At 43.4% G+C, this 18,288-nt stretch overlaps 1 protein-coding gene across 1 annotated transcript; it reads left to right on the top strand.

Annotated features, from left to right (window-relative positions):
• Nucleotides 1–6,452: 6,452 nt before the first annotated feature.
• Nucleotides 6,453–17,439, top strand: JPT1 (Jupiter microtubule associated homolog 1). Its single transcript, XM_083805647.1, has 5 exons — nucleotides 6,453–6,656; nucleotides 9,189–9,331; nucleotides 9,925–10,022; nucleotides 11,986–12,013; nucleotides 16,467–17,439. The coding sequence occupies exons 1-5, from the start codon at nucleotides 6,601–6,603 to the stop codon at nucleotides 16,613–16,615; spliced, it is 474 nt and encodes a 157-aa protein (XP_083661773.1). The 5' UTR covers nucleotides 6,453–6,600; the 3' UTR covers nucleotides 16,616–17,439.
• The last annotated feature ends 849 nt before the right edge of the window (nucleotides 17,440–18,288 follow it).

Genomic DNA, 18,288 nt, shown 5'->3' on the forward strand with positions numbered 1-18,288 from the left:
AATCTGTATTGGAATGCCTTTTGATGTAAACATTAAGTTATAAAGAACAAATCATTTTGTTAAGCATTCAGTTTACCATGGTATCGAATGGGAGATGCTTGGAAATGTAAAGCAAAAATAAAAAATTGAGTTCTCTTTTTGGGTGTATTCAGCTATGGTGATGAAGATTCCAAGCTCTGATTTACCATTGTGGTGTTACTGCCTGAAAGGGGAAAAGGCTGCCTCCCTTGAAGAACTGGGAGCTAGTGACAATGATTTTTTTCATGAGTCTTTTCCACAGGGCTGTTGTTCTTGAGTTTTCTCATGGGGGATATTAGAGGTTGCGGTGTAACCCATGGACATTCGTGAAAGATTATACAACTGTCTACTCAGCAGATTCAAAGCATTCTCTAATGTCCTAGGAATGTTCTAATATTTTGTGGTAGTTGCAGTAGTTAATGCTCTTTTTGGTATTAACTTGTTAGCGGAGTTTACCTTCTGGTGGTAGTTTTTGTAGTAGTTACTTCACGAAGCAGGCCTGTACCTGCAGGACCTGGAAATCCTTTAATTTTGTGGCAAAATGATGGGCTTATGCCTTTAGTTGATAGACGATGATCTGTTTGACTTCTGTCGCAATTTTAACATATTTAATGTTAATTTAATTGCATCTAATATAGACATTAGAAAAATATCTGTTCTGGAAGTTGCTTTTGGCTATGTAGTTGGAGGATGTCATTTTCTATGCCATTGTTTTGATTTTTAGATAATTCTATTGCTAAACAGATTATTTCTTATTCTGTTATGTATCTTGTAGGCTTCCGTGGTACATTGCAAGGTTGAAATTGCCTCTTGTGAACAATTGTTTTCATATCCGGAGCCACAAAGGCCTGGAAAGAGTTCCTTTTGTTTAAAGAAAAAAATAGGGTGGATATGTTTCAACACCTTTCGTAGGTTAGACATGGAATACATTCCTCTTTGGCTTTAGAATCTCTGGCTTTCAACCTGGCTAGATAACGCTGTATAAAGTTACTTCAACTTGATGTCATGCCAGGACTTCTCCCAGGCGAAAGTTGTCTTTATCTTTTTTGGCCAAAAAAGATGTTTGGACTTGCTTTAGTTTCGGAAGAAAGGGTGAGGTCTCCTTAAATACAGCTTTTTCAGCCCAAGTTAAGACTGTGGAGCTAAAAATTCCCTGCTGTATCTTGTCTATTTTTTTTTCCTGAGGCAATAAAAGTCAAGTGACAGGTATTGAGCAGCATGCTTTCAAAAGCAATGTCTTAATTTCATAAATTCATACAGTGGTATTTCATCTGTCATTAACTTAGGTGCAGGGCTCTTGGAATATAATGTTCTGTTAATAAAATGAGACCACTTAACGTGAATTGTGACTAGCTAACCAAAATTCCTCTGTGAAAAAATATAAGAAAAACACAGGCTTCTGTAACATTGAATTGACGTGGCAGCTGTGGAAATACTCCTTAATTCACCATAAGTTGAAATTTCCTTTAGTATTTAGCAACAGGCTATTGAAAGAAATGGAGAGGTATGGATCATTTCACTTACATTTCTCACTTGTCTAACATCTTTTTGCTTTTCATCTGAGCTGGCCCTTGATGTTTCTGAAAGTTCTTCTAACAGTACTGAGCGATGTTTCTGTAAGATGGTGACTGCAATTAAGTACAGGGGTATAGACTATGAGCTTGGATCGAATTGTTTGGAGTTCTTTCAGCTGCTTGCCCTGGTTTAATTTCTAACAGTTCTTGTGTTTACACTAGTAGCCCAGTGGACTACTAGAAGTCCACATATCAGAGGATAAAGGAAAACTGGCAAAGAGCCCTTGTCACGCTAGTTGACAGGTAAGTTTTTTGCATCTATTAAACAGCTGGGATCTTTCAAGAGCCTGGGCAAATTATGTTATTACTCAGAATTTTCAAATATTGTATTCTAAAGTGTTTGCCATGCAATTAAGTTAATACTCCTCATGTGGCTTTTAAATGAAAAAATGTAAGTCATAATTGGATACAATACTTTAGCAAGTCCTTGTGGATGATAAGACCTTGCCTTTAGTGTACACTCTGTCTTCAGCCTGTCAAACAATTGCAGTTTCAGTTGTGGAATGGACACAGGTGCTGTTTGTTTTTCCAGTTACTTAAAAAGATGTATCCAAAACTTTTGGGCTCTGGTACCTAAAGAAAGATGTTCTCATTCATGTACAGGGGCAATAAATTACAAACTGAAAGCACAGTTGATTTTGGTTGAACCCCTATTCAGTTAATGCCTGAAAATCAGCACCTCAGTTTACCTGCGCAGTGGGGCCAATACTGATTTAAAAGGGCATTTGTGAGCATCAGTAATTAGTGGTCTGAGAAGCTGATTCAAAAAGGGTTCTAGAAGTGCAAGACATTTCTGAAATGGAATATGCTAAACTGCTAAGACTGTAAGGAAATACTCCCAAGTGGTAACGAGAGATTCTTGTACTGACATATGGAGATGTTGTCGAAAGAAAAATTCTCTGAAGCAGTACTAAAATAATTGCTGCTACAAGGTAACAATGGTGTCAAAACAGATGCAACATCTCCTCAAAGGTTATGGTCAAACATTATTTTCACAAGAGTATTTCTTTCTAGTACCTTCCCCTCATTACATCTGAGTCAGGCAGTGTAATCCAAGTGCTGTCACTTTGTCTGCAGGCTGCTGGTTCTATTGTGACCATCACTGCAACATTAATGAAAAGGTATAATGTGACTGGCCCAAAGAAATAATACTTTCTATTGAAAGTGAACAATAAATTGGAGGACTTTTATTAGAGTTTTAGATTGTGGCCTCTTCCCAGTATGCTTATACCAGCTTGTGTGATAGACTGATCTGGAGTAACAAAAAAAAAAAAGTTAAAAGAATTTAAATAACTTGCATTACTTTGAGTTGTATTACCTCTGTGATCTAATACTCGTCAGTCTGTGGCTTATTGAGGCTTGTTCTTTCTGGCCATTAACTTGTTGGAAAATAATGTGTTCTGTTAGTGAATAATTTAATCCTCTAATTTATCTTTTTTTTTGTACTTAATGTCATAATTAATTGGTAGTACAGCACTTCTCCCTGGTGGTGAAGATGTAGGAATGTGAGGATAAATATGGGGTGGAAGATGGGGATTTGGTCCATTTTCAGCCTTTGGTTGGCCTTCAAGATCCTTTGTTTTCAGAAGTTTCCTGGTTTCTTCACTGGTAGTATGGGACTAATGGTTTTACTCTAACATGGAGATGCTGGGAGGCCTACTCGGTGCTTATGAAGTGCTTTGAGTCCCTTTGAGAAAGGGAGGGACTTTCAGGGTTTTTCCTGGAAAAGGATTTCAGCTCATGCAGGAGGGGCACAGTAGGACTGGTGGTGCTACTGAAGACATGGCTCACCGACAGCAGAGGTCCTAGAAGTAATGAGGGTTGGTGCGGTAGAAAGAGAGCAGAAGTGTGAGTTGGCCAGGAGCTGCAGGGGGAATGGGGACTGCGGGAGGAGCTGTAGGTTTTGACAAAGGATTAATCCTGATAGAAGGGTGACTTTGAAGTCCTGGGGAAAGACTAAGCCTGTGGATGCCCAAATAAAGTACTAAGAAGATTGTTGCTCATTAGGAAAGGAATATTCTCCAGGTGGATGGGGGAAAAGAGGGCAAAGGATACCCTTTCTGATGGATTTAGTGCCATTTTTCATGGACTGGATGCTGAAAGGGAGAATCTAAGGCATATATCTCATTAAAGTAGATCTGATGCCCTGCAAGGCCTCTTGTAGGATCACTTGATTAAGAAAATTGTGCAGTTTAAACAAACTCAGACAAGACAAAAATGGAATAAAAGGAACTCTGAAGGAATCTGTCAAGATACTGATTTCCTCTTCCAGTGATGGATGTCTGTTTTTCACTAAACAACAATGCTTTGGAGTACACTGCCAGAGTTGGTTATAATTGATGCTCAGACAAAAAAGCGACAAATTGGCCGCTCTGCTTTTTATGTTTGGAACTACATCTCTACAGCTTTGATAGAAGTCTGGACATTGTGGTTCAAACCCCCTTCCCAAACTGCAACTTACCGTTACGAATTTCACCTGAAGATGTAGAGAAGCACCAAAGCAACTTTCACATCCCTTGCGAAATACAGCATCTGCTCAGCAGGACAAACTTGGCACCTGTAGGATACCTGTATTCCACTGAACTTCACTACACATCACTTCAGATGCAAATCTTGGACAGCTCAGGATTCAGCTGTAACAAAAATTACTAGCTGAGGCTTACTTCCTACTTACAGCTGTGAATGAATTGATGGAAGAAGACAAGACTGAGTCAAAACCTGTTTTGTATGATGTGCTCGGAAAAAGAAAGAATGTATTTTGTGACTGTCATAAATAGCAGATACGCATGAAGAAAAACCTCTTGGCCACAGGAGGATCATCAAGCTGATTTTTTTCACAAGCCAATGGCATCTCTCCTTGCCCAGCCCTGCTATGCGTTTCCTGGAGTCTTGTTCAGACTTCCAGATGCTTTTTGCATTCATTGCAAGATGAGTTTCAGCAACAGGTGGAATTGTTTGGTTCCTGAGGTTTTCAAACAGCTGCTGAGAATTGTTCTGGTCAAATGTCATCATCCTGGAAAGGACTGTAAGCCCAGTTTCTGTAGTGATCTTCATAAACCCCTTGATCTTGTTATGGGAAAATAATTGGCAAAGCAGCTTTTATTTAAAGAATAACCTGCAGTCATGACTGTCTCAGCACCTCAGAGATCAGTGGAGTCCCTTGAAAATACTGAAGCTTTAGAATCTTAAAGCTGTATTTTAAAACTAGCTTTGTCAGAGGAAACAGGTTTTTCTTCATATTGACTTAAAAAAAAAAAAAAGTCTCTGCATGTCTCAGGGCTACAACAGTTTTCAAACTTAAGATTCAAATCCTGTGGGTTGGAATAAAAAGCTTTTCGATGACAAAATACTGTTGAAAGTTCCCGAGAGAGCAGAGGCTTACGTGCTTCCAAGTAGGTATCATTTGACTTAATGCCCAACCGTAAAGGATAATAGAATTAAAACAACTGTGTCATCTTGCTTAAAACTTCCCTTTAATCTACCGTCAGAAAGATGTGACAGAGAATTCCCTGGGGAGCTACATAGTGATAGTGGGGTTCTGTTTTTTAACATTTTTATAGATCCTATATAAAAATAAAATACTATGGTCCTGCTTGTGTAGTTCTAGCATTTCAACTCTTTTCTGAGTTGTATTGATATTAAGGCTGATGATAATTCAGTTGATAATTCACTCACTTGATCTCATTTTGTAAACAGAGCAAAGCAGCACAATCAGAGCTTGCAGTTTCCAGACAAATATATATATATATATATTTCTAGAAAACTGTTATTTAGAGGAAAGTGTTTGGAGGGCATTAAAAGCTATTGTTAGTGCAAATTGGGAGGGATGTCTAGAACAGGCAAGGGTATTCTTGCCCTCTTCTCCTTTATGCAAGTGCTAATTGCAATAACTTCAGCGTGTGGTCGTAGTGCATTAGCTTTGGAGTAAAAGTAGTGGTGACCAAGGAAGCGTCTGTGTCTGAAAGCTCTGTGGAGGTCGGGAAGGCCTCAGTCACTGAGCCGAAGGTGGGTTTGGCTTAGATGACTGCTGCCCTCTGTGCCATCGAAGTTTTGTGCTGGCACTGGGGATGGATACGCAGAACAGAAGCGTGGCGCCTTTCAGCCACGGGCTTGGTGTCCCACATGCCCAACACTTTGTGGGACGAGCCTCGTTGGCCCAGAATAATCCTCTGCTCCAAAATCTGGTGAGGGCATTTTGGGACTGGCCCTGCTGGAGCCGCCCGCTGTCTCTTTGCGGGCTGTCGGACGTTCCCCAGGCACTGCTGGAGATAGAACTAGCCTCGGGAACCGCCACAGCCCCACCCGGCCACCTCAGCACCTCCATGGCCTCCCTGCCTATTGTTCAAAGGCTCGGGGGCTGCGCTGTGCCGTGCTCTGAGGGAACCGAGCTGCTGGAGGCCAGGTCCCCTCCCCGGGTGGGGATGGGTGCGAGGGGCCAGGCCCTGGGGAGGGCCGGGGGGCGCCGGGGTGGCCGCCTGAGGTGATTTGGGTGGGGGGGGGAGGGGGGCTGCTCCTCACAGCCCTCGGCCTCCGCCAGGGGAAGGCCGGGGAGACTTTTGTCTTGCCTCATGCGCGGCTGAGCCAATCGCAGCTCGCCTCCCCTGAGCGACACGCCCTCCCGCCAATCATCAACAAAGGGCGCCACCACCCAGGCGCAGCCAGTCACCGTAGAGCAGACGTATTTCTTCACCAATGGGGTTTTAAGGCTGAGCCGAGGCTCCTCAGAATAGACGGCGAGGCGGGCCAAAGGGCAGAATGGCAAGGCATTATCCAATGGGAGCCCAGGGTTGGGTTTGAATCATCCAATGAGAAAGCAGCTAGGGGGCGGGCCTTAGGGATAGTATAAAAGGCGCGGCCGGTGCGGGCGGCGGCTGCAGTTGTCACCGGCAGCAGCAGCGGCAGGGTCCGAGAGGGGGGAAGGGGCGCGCTCCGTTCCCGGGACCGTCACCTCCCGCCGGCCTCCTGACGGAGCCCTCTCCCCTGCCTCCACCTCCTCCCGCCCGCCGCCATGACCACCACCACCACCTTCTCGGGCATGGACCCTAGCGGCAGGAACAGCTCCAGGTCCGCCGGGGGAGCGGGGCTCGGCGGCGGCGGCAGTGGCCCTGGGGACCGTTAGGGGACCGTTAGGGCAGCGGAGGCCGGGTCTCCCCCGTCCGCTCAGGGCCTCGGGGGGGGGGGGGAGCGGCTGGGGGGTGGGGGGCGGAGGGCACTCACCGGGGGGCTCGGGGGGGGTATGGGGGGTACTGGCAAGTACGGGGGGGGGCTCCGGGGGGTTCCGAGGGGGGTACCGGGGGGGGGGTCAAGCCGCGTCCTGCCGCAGCTGCCCGGGGTGTGTGTGGGTGTGCGGGGCCGGGGGCGGTGGGAGCTCCCCACACCCACCCCGGGCCTCCCGTCTGCCTCAGCCGCCTCCTAACAAAGAAGGGAGGCGACTCCCTCCGCGCTGCGCAGCCACAGCCGGGGGAGGGGGCGTGGGGGGGGCACCGCGCCCCGATTCCCCCCCAGTCTCCCCTTTTCCTCCACGGCTGCTGCTCCTTCCCCCCTCCTCGTGCCGCTGCTCCCCGGCCCCTCGGCGGGGCAGCCCCGGGGGTTTCCTCGGGCTGGGCGCGGCCGGGGGCGGGCGCCATTGTCTGCTCTGGGGCCCCCCCACCTCGGGCACCCCCCGCCGGGGGGCAGCGGGCACCGACCTCCGGCCGGCCCAAGCGGCGATCGCCCACGCCCCGCTGCGGGTTGGGGTGAGCCACCCCCGGGCGGCTGCTCGATCTGGGTGACCCTCGGGGCTCGGGGGGGGGGGGGGGAACCTAAAGCCCTGCCCCGGCTCCCACCCCGCAGCCGGGCTCGGGGGAGCAGCGGGCGGCCGAGGGGAGCTGGGTGGGGAGCGGGGAGGCAGCACCGCCGTGGAGGAAGCCGTGGCCCTGCTTGGAACAAAGAAAACTTGACAAGTACGGCTCGAAGGGATGCACAGCACTTGGCGTGCACGGTGCTGGTGGATGCTGCAGCAGTGAGAGCAGGCTCGCGTTTAGCACCGAGCCTTGGCCTCTGTCTTTTCTGTAAGGTTTGGCCTGACAAAGCAGATGCTTCCTGTTCGCTTGTAGCTTTTTTTTTTCTTTGGGGTGGAGGAAAAAAAGAAAAACCTCTTGACAAGTGCTTCCTGGATGTGGATGAATTTTCAGTGCACATCACCAGGTATCAGGTGCAATTTTAAGAACACTTCATTGCCTGAAGTGTGAGTTGTAGCTTTGGTGAAGCATGTTAAAGCATCTCGGGGTCGAGAGAAGCTTCTAATAAAATCTGTCAACCTTTTGTCTTGGATTGGCAAAAGTGGTTACTTCTCTTAAACAGTTTGAGTGATTGCTTTTTTTGCTTCAATTGCCTTTTCTGTTACTTTCATTAAGACCTTTTGTGGAAACTGTCATGCTGCTAAGAGAATACTGGTTTCACTGCTGTGGTAAAATAAGGTGACGTAAGATGAGGGGATGAGCCCTCTTTTTTGAACAATCTGTTCTTCAAATTAGTAAGTGTAACAGATGTAGCCAAGAAAATAAATACACAGGGACATTTCCTCCAGGGGAAAAAAGGTAATGGAGTGATTCAAGACCATTATACTATATCCCTTAATTCAGAAAGGAGAAGCAGCAGATCACAAAAGTGTTCTTGGATTCATAAAGCATGTTACACAATAGTGGGATCCTCCCATTAGCTCCTGAGCATTATTAATTATATATTTGGAAAGGAGTTTTGTAACAAAAAGCAGTTAGCTAGTTTAGTAACACTAAATATTCACGTCCAACACCTTTGTGAGTTTTTCTTGCCATTGTCTTGAGTATTTTAGGCTGGAGAAGTGTTTTTGTGTTGCATCTCAATTAAACTCTTAGAAAAGAAGAAGGAGTATGCACCTTCCCTAGCTTGTTCTGGTCTTCCTTTGAGGGCACTGGGTGTCGTGAAAGCACATTTCTGTTGGTATGCTCAAATCTCTTTAAGCTCAGTGCAGTAGCACGCTGCAGACCTAAGGGTTTTTCTGATGAAACAAATCCAGATAGAGGCTGTAGCCCAGTCATCAGTGATGCAACCAGCACTTTGACTCATGTGCCAAACTTTAGTCTTCGCTGTGCTGCCAATTTGAAGATTAATTGCCTTCATAGGGTTCTCTAAAAAAAGCTGGATTCTGGCGTGCCTATATAATTATATATATATGTTTAATTTGGTCAGACACTGAAGACTGGTGGCAGCTCTTGTTGACACCAAGTGAAGCAAGGACACAAGTAGAGTACAGAGTATTTTGGTTTTGATAAATGTCACCAAGGAAGAGCAGTGGAGATGTAGTACTTTGTCTGAATGCTGGCAAGCAGTTTAGCTTTATAGGTTGAGTTATGCACCGAAGACATAAAAGTGAGCATCATTTATTAAGAGCCAATGCATAATACAGTCATCTCACACAGTTTCCATTTGGGCAGAACGTAGCCCATGCAACTAACTGCCCATTACAAGAGCCAACAACGATCTTTCAGCTTATTAGTCTTGTTTTACATGTTAAGAGTGCTGCTCAGTAATGCAGATTATAAAGACCCAAGGTTGTAAAGTTAAATCTCTCTCCAGAGTGCTGCGTCCTCCTGGTGGCGGGTCCAACTTTTCCCTGGGTTTTGACGAACCAAAAGAGCAACCCGTGCGAAGGAACAAAATGGCATCCAGCATCTTTGGAACTCCTGAAGAAAATCCACCTTCCTGGGCTAAATCATCGGGTAAGAATGTAGTGCTTTGTTCGCAGGTCTGCTGACATGCATTAATCCATTCTTGGTATTGGCCTGGAGCTGCTGGTGTCTGCGTGTGGAAACCTGAGTTCACTTCCTATTTGGTAGTTTGGGGCTAGAAATGATGTCTACTTGCATGGGAATTTTTCTTTTTTGAATTACTTTCAAACTCTTTTTCAAAATTACCTTTTACTGTATGTCATAGGTGTTGCAACCAGATAGCTAAGAGGAGTGTATTTTGGATGTGATATCTCCAAATTAATCATGTTACAATAGGGCAAACTTGTTTCTTAGTATGTGGAAGAGTGCTGATCTTGATTAATCAGAGGAAGTTTAGCTGTGTGTTGTACTTGCAGCTGGGGTTAAGCTTCCATTTCTGCAGAGCATTTCCAGTAGGGTTGGCCTTGGGACCCTGCACGAGATGCAGCTGTACAATTGTAATTTGTGAGTCGTTATGTAAAGAACCAGGACAAACCTTGGGATGTTAAAGCTGTCATTCAGAAAGGAAGAGCACCACATCAGTTTTCATCTGCTTTCCCAGTAAGTTAATCTTGCAACCGATTGGAATCAATCTCTGCTTCTAGGGACTAAGCCAGGTGAAATCAGAGAAGACAGTGAATCATCTGGACCACAAAGAAGAAACTCAACTGATGCTAACTATGGAGACTTTGTAGATCCAAAGGTCAGTACATTAACTACGAAGAGCCTGATAAGGGGACACTTTGCTCTCTGTATTTGATTGCTTTATCACTGATAGTTGCTCAGTTGAAAGTGTTGCAGGATTCAAAGTCTTATTCTCAAACCTGTTCTTGTCCTGAAGGTTCTCTTTTCCGTATGATAGTCTTACAGCATGCTGGTGGAGGGTCGGATTTTTCTCAAAGGGGTGCTTTCTAGAGCCCTTAACTCTTCTTATTGATGGACAGTAATGAAGTGGTGTGAGATCTCACTTTAGCATTAATTGTTTTCATTATTTTTTAACAGATTGTACAAACAATAGTTACCTACGTTGAACTGTGTGGATTTATTGACTTACAAGGGCCTTGGTTTCATATCCCAACACCATGTCCCTCAATGGCATGAGTGCTTATTTTATTTCTGTTACTCTCTTTAGTAATACCATCAGAAATGTTATTTTCTGTGTAAACTACTTGATAGCAATATGGAGCATAATTTATAGTGTTAACATGGCCTTTGATTGATGTATTATTATAGTTAATGGAAAAAACAGGACATAGAGTAATAATTCCTCTGAACATAAGAAAAAAAAAGGGAAACCTAGAGCAGACTGCACTTGCAAAAACAAATTCCATAGGTGAAAAAAAAGAAACCTCTTGAGCTTTAGGTTTTCAGAACAGAACTTTGTAGGTAAATCACCATTTAAATCTTGTATAGATACCTTTTGGGTATAACCTCATGGGTTATAAATAGCAAGTTTTATTTTGATAACTGGCGTCAATCATCAGTTTAACCCATTTTGTTATTAATAGCCTCACTGAGCCACAGAATTGTTCCTTGTTGCATAAAATATCTTGTTCCAATTTAGCAAACACAAGATTAAATTTATAGCTGCTACCACAGAAAACAAAAGTAAACTGTTTAGTCTAATTCTATTTTCTACTTAATTGTATTAAATACTCTGTCTTGTGGTTCTCAGCTTTGCAAACACGATTCTTGTAATGCGGAATACTTTAATTTTGTGCAGTGATTAAAGCTACAAGCAGCAGAAGCTGGAGCTAATGTACTATAGCGCAGTCTGAGATTTGAGGGGATATATTTGCATGCATTTCTGTGTACTAATACCCTAACGACTGCAGGTTCACTGTGTAATTAACAACGTTAAGTCTATGGAAGTTGATAAAACCTCATGCCATTGAGAAGCCTTTGCTGCTGCTGCTGGTGGACTTTCTGTATCTTTGTGTTGTTACAGTGTCGTTACAGTCTGAACCAAATGAGTATGAAAAGAATGTTTAGCTGTTTGTGTAATGAAGAAAACTTTATCTATAACATTGTCTAAAACTTTTTGATATTTCACAAATGAAGTTAAATATCCTGGATGGAACAAATGTTTTTGACCTTGTTCAAGATACATGTTTGGTGTTGGAAAGAGTTGCTTAGGAGAAAGGAGAGGACACCAAAATATTTCTAATTGCTTAGAGTATGATTTTCTTGTCATTACTGCTTGGCAATTGCAACGTTCTGGTTACCGTCAGTTCTGCCTGATGAAGGATGCTGTATATAATAGTGCTGTAAGACACCTGCATCCTTCACAGTGTGGGAGTACCAAGTATACCATATATTACAGGTCATCAAGATTACTTTGGTACTATCTGTCTGAATTTTTAAAAGTATGTCAGGTAAATAAGCAGTTGACAAAATTCAATTAGTCACTGTGTGAGAACTGGTGCTTACAAAACCATCATATTAATCTGCATAAATACTTATCTAGAACCAGCCATGCGACTCTGATACCTGCCTCCTAAGAGCCTGTTCTTGCTCTAAAAGTTCTTCATTGGGTCTGTCAGGGTGGTGTTGGGCAGAGCAGCGTGTCTGGCCACAGCACGGAGTATTGAGTACCCTTTTGATGGAGGTAGGGGGAAAATACTTTTTTGAGTATGAGATCTAACGTGTTACTCTCTCTCTTCTAGGGAGGAGATGGTGGTGGTGAAGCTTCTGGTGAGTAACTCCTTCAGGCTCTTCTAGTAAAAACAGTTTCTACTTATTCAATAGAAGAGGTCATGGGATATACAAATGGTTTCTCTCAAGACAGACAGCTTGGGGTTCTCCCTTGATTCCATCAAATCAATAAAATGACCTCACTACTTCAGTGGAAGTTGGTAAGAGTGGATATGGAATGCAATGGCAGAATGCCTCTGTTTAGTCATCAGGTTAAAAACAAGAACAGTCCTGTTCATTTATTTTGCCAGCAGCAGCTGGTGTCAAGATTTGTTTAAGTACTAGAAGGCAAGGTGGATACCATCTTGCAAAGACTTAAGTCATTGAAAGACTATAATACTGTTTTTAGTAGCTTATAATTAAATAGTACAGTCAACTTCATAGATTTTAGTTCAGCAGTTTACCTCTTTCCATAGTGTCTTTCCACACAGCAAACACTTGATGCACAGAAATAAGCAGGAACAGCTACTGCATCTGAAAGCATCTGCATTAACTAGCTTTTAAGTTCCTGTTGCTTTTTTAAATGCTGATTTCTGCCAAGGAAGTGCATGTGCATACTGAACCCTTCATGTAAACAGAGGAACTTCCCCTAGCAGCATGCATTTTACCTTGAAGGGTTGTTGGTTTTTTTTTTTTTTTTTTAGCTCTGAGGGTGGAAATCTCTCCTTTGCAAGATTTACCTTAAGAATAGCTTACTTCCTGATGTGAGGAATGTGTGTGTTGACCAAGTACTTTACGTGTTACTTCTAACACCTAAGAGTTGTGGAGGATCACTACAGCTATTAGCAGTTGCATATCCTGAGCAGACTTCTGGGAGGGTGAGAGGTTTTCCAGAGTGCTTATTAACTACCTCTAAGTGGTATCTCTGGCCAAAATAAGTCTTGCTCCTCCGGCAGTCTGTGATACAACATCACTGCTTCTAATAAAACTATGCAGGGTGCTTTAGTCTTTCTTTCCCTTGTCTGTCCGATCTTAATTAGCATCCTAGTGGGCAGTTAGAGTTTGTGCCTCAGGTAGGAGAATGTGGTTTGATAACAGAAGTACGCTGGTCTGAGGGCTCTGCTCCTTCTCCTGGTACTTGTTTAAAGCAGCTCACTCTGGGGTTTAGAAGACAGCCTGTAAGGAGTGGTGAGGCAAGAGGAGGTGGCATTGGAGGCAGCGGAAATACGGCTGCCTGGGTTAGCAACACCTGACTGAAACTTTAAGTACAAAATGATATTCCTGACTCTTACAAGTTCCCACTTTCACAGGTCTAATACTTGTTGGCCTTTGGTTTGTTTCCAGAAGGTGACAATAAAGGACGCCCTTATCAAGTACTGAGTGTATCTATGCTGGGAAGTGGTTTTCCAAATAAGTGAATAAGCAATCTGTTATTGGACAGTAACACCAAGTTAGTGTTCCTAACTGGAGTTGTTTGCTGTTAACTAAAAATTAAACTTTTGAAGACAGACATGGCAAAATAAAATGGTTGACACATTTGGCTGTTCAGCTTCCACTGGTAGTACTTAGGAAGGAGTAAGAAGTTAATGGTTCCTGGAAGTGGTGTAGGTGGCAGATACCTGAGGATCTTGATGCACCGCTAAATTAATCTCTCCCTTTGATAGATTTGAGTATCTTAGCTTAATGGAGCACAGAGTCCTGTTGAGCTGGCTATTTCACTCCACCACTTGATATTCCCGCTGTGTGAGATGGCAGACACTGGATGGTGAACGTCCCACTTGTTGCACATGTAATTTTGCACTTGACATTGCATAGCTGTCTCCTGGGTTTGAAAGGGGATGAATATGCCTCCAAATAAAAGCTGTCAGCTTATAAATTCACAGCACAACTAGATTTTTAATAGGCTCCCATCATTAAAAGTTTCCTCTTTTGCATTTGGAAATGATTGTCTATATGTAAATGATGATAAAACCCCAAGTAGGTGTCAGGTGGGATATGGCATTTTTATTAATCATGTCTGTCTAGGGGAAGAAGAGTTGTTCCTTTTGCAGAAGTGTTCATACTTCCTGTTTGGGATCTGTAGTTCCTTTTTGTGCATCAAGGGTTTCAATAGTTTGCAGTGTACTCACTAGCAAACTGACTCAGAGGTTATATCCTTTCTGATAAGGGAAGAACTTCAGTATTTAATCTGATCCTGTTGCCTTTTACCACTTCAGTTTCTAGGTTAGCAAGCTGTGCTATACCTTGATTATGTGGGAAGAACTATTGTGTGTATCAGCTGGCTAAATGAGTCTCTAACATGCTATAGCAACTTCCCCACATTCTTCTGTGCTAGTAATTCATGTTTCTTTTGTGATTCAGTTAGTGCTGTGTAGTTGATGAACGTGACTAGCTAAGGAGAACTAGACAGTGCTTAATGGACTGTCACCAGTGACTGCCTTTACACGATACGCTGGAAGGTGAAGTCTGGCATTCGGTAGACAGATTATCATGGCGAGTACTTCATAGTACTTGGGCTGTCTGCTTGAAGTACAGACAATGAAGCATTCAGTGCCGTACGAGCAGCGGGCATGGCCACAGTTGTTCTCAGCTTGCTGAGTAAGCAGGCAGTGGTATGCATGAGCTGCAGAAGCTTCAAGCTTAAAACTTAGTATTCAAACTATTTTGTTCAGATGTGCCTGTGGGTTAATGAATGCAGCAGAGAATCTATACTGTAAATTATCTGACTGCATGGAGGTTATACTAAGCTGCTAGGGTTCTTTGTTATAGGGTTCTTTGAGTGGGTTTCCCCACATGAGTGGGTTTTCTGCATTTCTGATAAAATCCTGCATCAAAAGTTATTAAAAAAAACACAAAACAATTCAAAACCAACAGTAAGTTAGCACAGCATTGGATTTAAAGCATCTCCTGTGGATTAGAAAATAGCCGAATAATAGGAGGCAAACAGTAGGGTTTAGTGATTGCTTTTCAGGTTGGAAAAATGAGCCATGGGAAGTGGTGCTGGGACTGGACTAGTTCTATTCAGTGTCTTCATCCATGACCTGGAAAAGGTAATGAACAGTGAAGTCTCCAATTTTGTTGGTGATAGCTAAGCTCTTACAATGTGCTGATGTGAGAAAAATCTTACGGTCAGAAGAACTCAACAAAGTGGGCAGATTAAAAGGTCTTTGCATGAGTAAGTAGGAAAAAATAGTAACTTAAACCACCTAGGAAAAAATCACGTAAACCATGCCAGTCCATGTTTGGCTCTGTGCAGCAGTTAACTCTCAAGATCTGCCTTGTGTTTAACTACTGAAAATTCTTTGAAATGTTTGGAGGAAGGCAACAAATTGTTGAATGTCATCTGGAAGAGAACTGAAAAGAAGATGTTTTGCTTTTCTAAATAACGATATGCCTGCATTTTGCATTGTGTGTGCAGTCCCTGAAGTGTGAAGATGAGATGGTTGTAGTGGGGGTAAAGAAGGGGCAGAGGAAGGTAGCAGAAAAGATCAAGGAGGTAGAGCAACTGCCTTATGAGGAGACTAAAATGGTGGTGCATCTTAAGTCAGAAAAGAAGGCTGGGAGAGAGGGAATATAATCAAGATGAGCAAAATCGTGAAGGTACTGGTTAAGGTGTATGTGCAGATGTTCCCAAATCCTCCAAAAAGAGAGCTAGTATTCGTTAGATGAAACTAAGATCTGTTAAAAGCAGATGAAACATGTATTCACAGAGCTGGCCATGCACCCGCACCCATGCTTACCCACACCCCCAAGCATCAGAAGACATCTTGGTGCTGATTTAGGCTTTTGGCTCATAACTGATTGTATTAATTTATAAAAATAGGAGGTGCTAATGATCTTGCTGTCCTTACCTACTTCATTGACAACTAATTAATATATTAGTTATTTGCTAGAGTATCTAAAGTGCTTCCTGTGAAGAATTCCTTCTGTGTCCTGTCTTCACTTGTGGTTCTTCAGAAGTATTTAAAGCAGATGACGCTGTCATGTGCTTTCCAGGGAATGTAAGACTTGAGCCTACCCATGCATGGATATTCCCCAGTCTGTTCTGTGTGAAGCCTCAGAAGTGTGTGTCAGACACTCTTCCCTCTAAACACGAGTTATGAAATAGGGAATGTAGTTTGAATCTGAGCTCTTGCTTCCAAGCACTGATGCTTCTGTTTCCAGCAACTGCTCAGATTTGAGTTGAAATTGTTAGTGGTTGTACACTGACTGTGTACATGACTTAATTGTAGCTGCTTGTCATTAAAAAAAAAAAAACAAAACTGTGATCCCCTAATAGTAGCTGAGTGACTGCGACTCTTGAATGCCTGAAACTGAACTGTGAGGCATCAGAGTTCTTCTGAAAAATACTTCAGGCAGCTGAAAGTCTGTCATGCCAGCAGATTACAGCAGCACTCTGAGTGTGTCCGTAAGCCTGGAGAAAACTTAGTGGGGCTGATCTTCTGCTTAAGCCAGAGAAACCTCTGGCTTTCATTATCTACATCAAATACCTTAAAAGCTTCTTTTCTTTTAGAAAACACTGAGGCTGATGTAGAAGCTGCCCCAGGTCAGAATGAAGAAAAATCCCTGCCTGCTGCACCTGTTCCTAGCCCAGTAGCACCAGCACCTGCACCGTCCAGGAGAAATCCACCTGGTGGCAAGTCCAGCCTAGTCCTTGGTTAAACCTTTCCTTTCCTGACTGTTTTGAACTCGTGTCTGTTTCTTTTCCCCCATGCTTGTGAACTGCACAACTTGAGCCTGACTGTACATCTCGAATTTCTTTCATTAAAAAGAAGCACTTTATGTACTCCATCCTTTTTTGAGATCAAGTTTTGTTTTGTTTTGTTTTTTTCCACTTCTGTCCTGTGTTTCCCCCAGATCTACTGGAAGTGACATGAGTGTTTTCTAGTGATAGACTTGAGGGAAAGCTTTATGAAGTATAGTAATGTAATTCAAAGGAGAGTAGATTGGTTCTAAATGTGCTTAGCGGGTTTTTGTACTGAGATTTTTAGAACCCCTTAGCTTTACAAAGGGTCTAGAGTCCTGGTTAAAGAGGCCAGCAAACAATCAGTAAGAGTGGTCCCTTCCTCCACGTGTGAGTTTCAGGGATCTAAAAGAATTCATTGTCTGCATGTGGTAAATGCCTTGAGCCCTGCTGTGCCATTTAAAGTGGTTAGTGTACACCATGCTGCCTTTAACAAAATAAAACAATCTTGGTACTAGACTACTACGAAGCAGGGTAAGTGCCAAATAGAGGGCTAATGACCAGAGCCACCTGGCCTGATGCTAGGAGGGGATGTATTCAGACTTTAATCAGTGAAGGTGGAGTGGATCGTATAAAATAAATAAAAATTACAGGGCATTTTTTTTACAACTGACTCAATGCTGTGCATGATCATGCTGGTGCTTGACCATGAGGTGAAAATCTCATCCTTTAAAGTGTGTGTTGTAATTTCACGAAGCTGGACTGTTGCTTAAAGTAAATAATATAGAAATTTTGAAGCAGTGTTTCCTGTGTGGGTTTTATTTCATGGGTTTGGCTCCACGTTGCTCTCAGCAGACCTGCCTTATTCCAACATAGGTGGGATGGAGCAGAAGAGGTGAGTTCATACACCTGACCTGGGGGTACCATCACATGCCATCTCCCTTTGAAGAAAGTGTCCAACTTCTCTTTGGTTTTATCTTCTAGAACAGAGAAGCATGCAATATGGCTTGATACATGTAATCTGTTTGTTTTACCAGAAATATTTCCTTCTCAAGAAAATAGAGGAAACGAAAGTTTCTTGTCACAAAAATAAATCAGACCCTGGCCAGAAAGGGGGTGCAAGGGAGACCAAACGATCAAGTACTCTACTGTCCTGGAGGGTATCTGTTGCGTGATAAGCCGCAGCATGGGGATTTGTACAGAGCTATGTGTGCAGGAGGGACTGTGCCTTTTTCACCCTTCCCCCTCCTGGAAGAACAGGATCTAAAAATACCCCAGCTTTCCAAGTCAGTTTTGGAGAAGCCCTGGTCTTACATGTTTAACCTATAAAACTGGATTTGCTCTAATGTGCTCTTCCTCCCCTACAGCTGGGGGTGTTCTTCCCCACAGCTGTTATGAAATGCTGTCTGGCTGCTGGGTACATGTAAATCATGCCTACCTGCTTCCTGCCGTAGGAGGAGGAAAATGATAAATTTCCATTTCTTTTGCAAGCTCCACAACCAGAGGAACTTCTAAATTCTCCTTTACAGTTACCGAGACTTTGGGCAAGCCAAGTTGCCTTTCCACCTGTCTTGATTGGAGCATTGCGGTCACAGCTGAGACTCACTAAAAGGGTGCACGACACACATAACAAGGCAGCTGCTCGCTATCA

The sequence above is a fragment of the Anser anser genome (genome assembly GCF_964211835.1).
Source record: "Anser anser genome assembly, chromosome: 19".
Classification (NCBI taxonomy): domain Eukaryota; kingdom Metazoa; phylum Chordata; class Aves; order Anseriformes; family Anatidae; genus Anser; species Anser anser.

Coding starts and splice junctions, on each gene's coding strand:
- JPT1 (XM_083805647.1), top strand. CDS start 6,601: ATGACCACCACCACCACCTTCTCGGGCATGGACCCTAGCGGCAGGAAC. Junction 6,657..9,188: donor AGCGGCAGGAACAGCTCCAG/GTCCGCCGGGGG, acceptor ATCTCTCTCCAG/AGTGCTGCGTCCTCCTGGTG. Junction 12,014..16,466: donor TGGTGGTGGTGAAGCTTCTG/GTGAGTAACTCC, acceptor CTTTTCTTTTAG/AAAACACTGAGGCTGATGTA.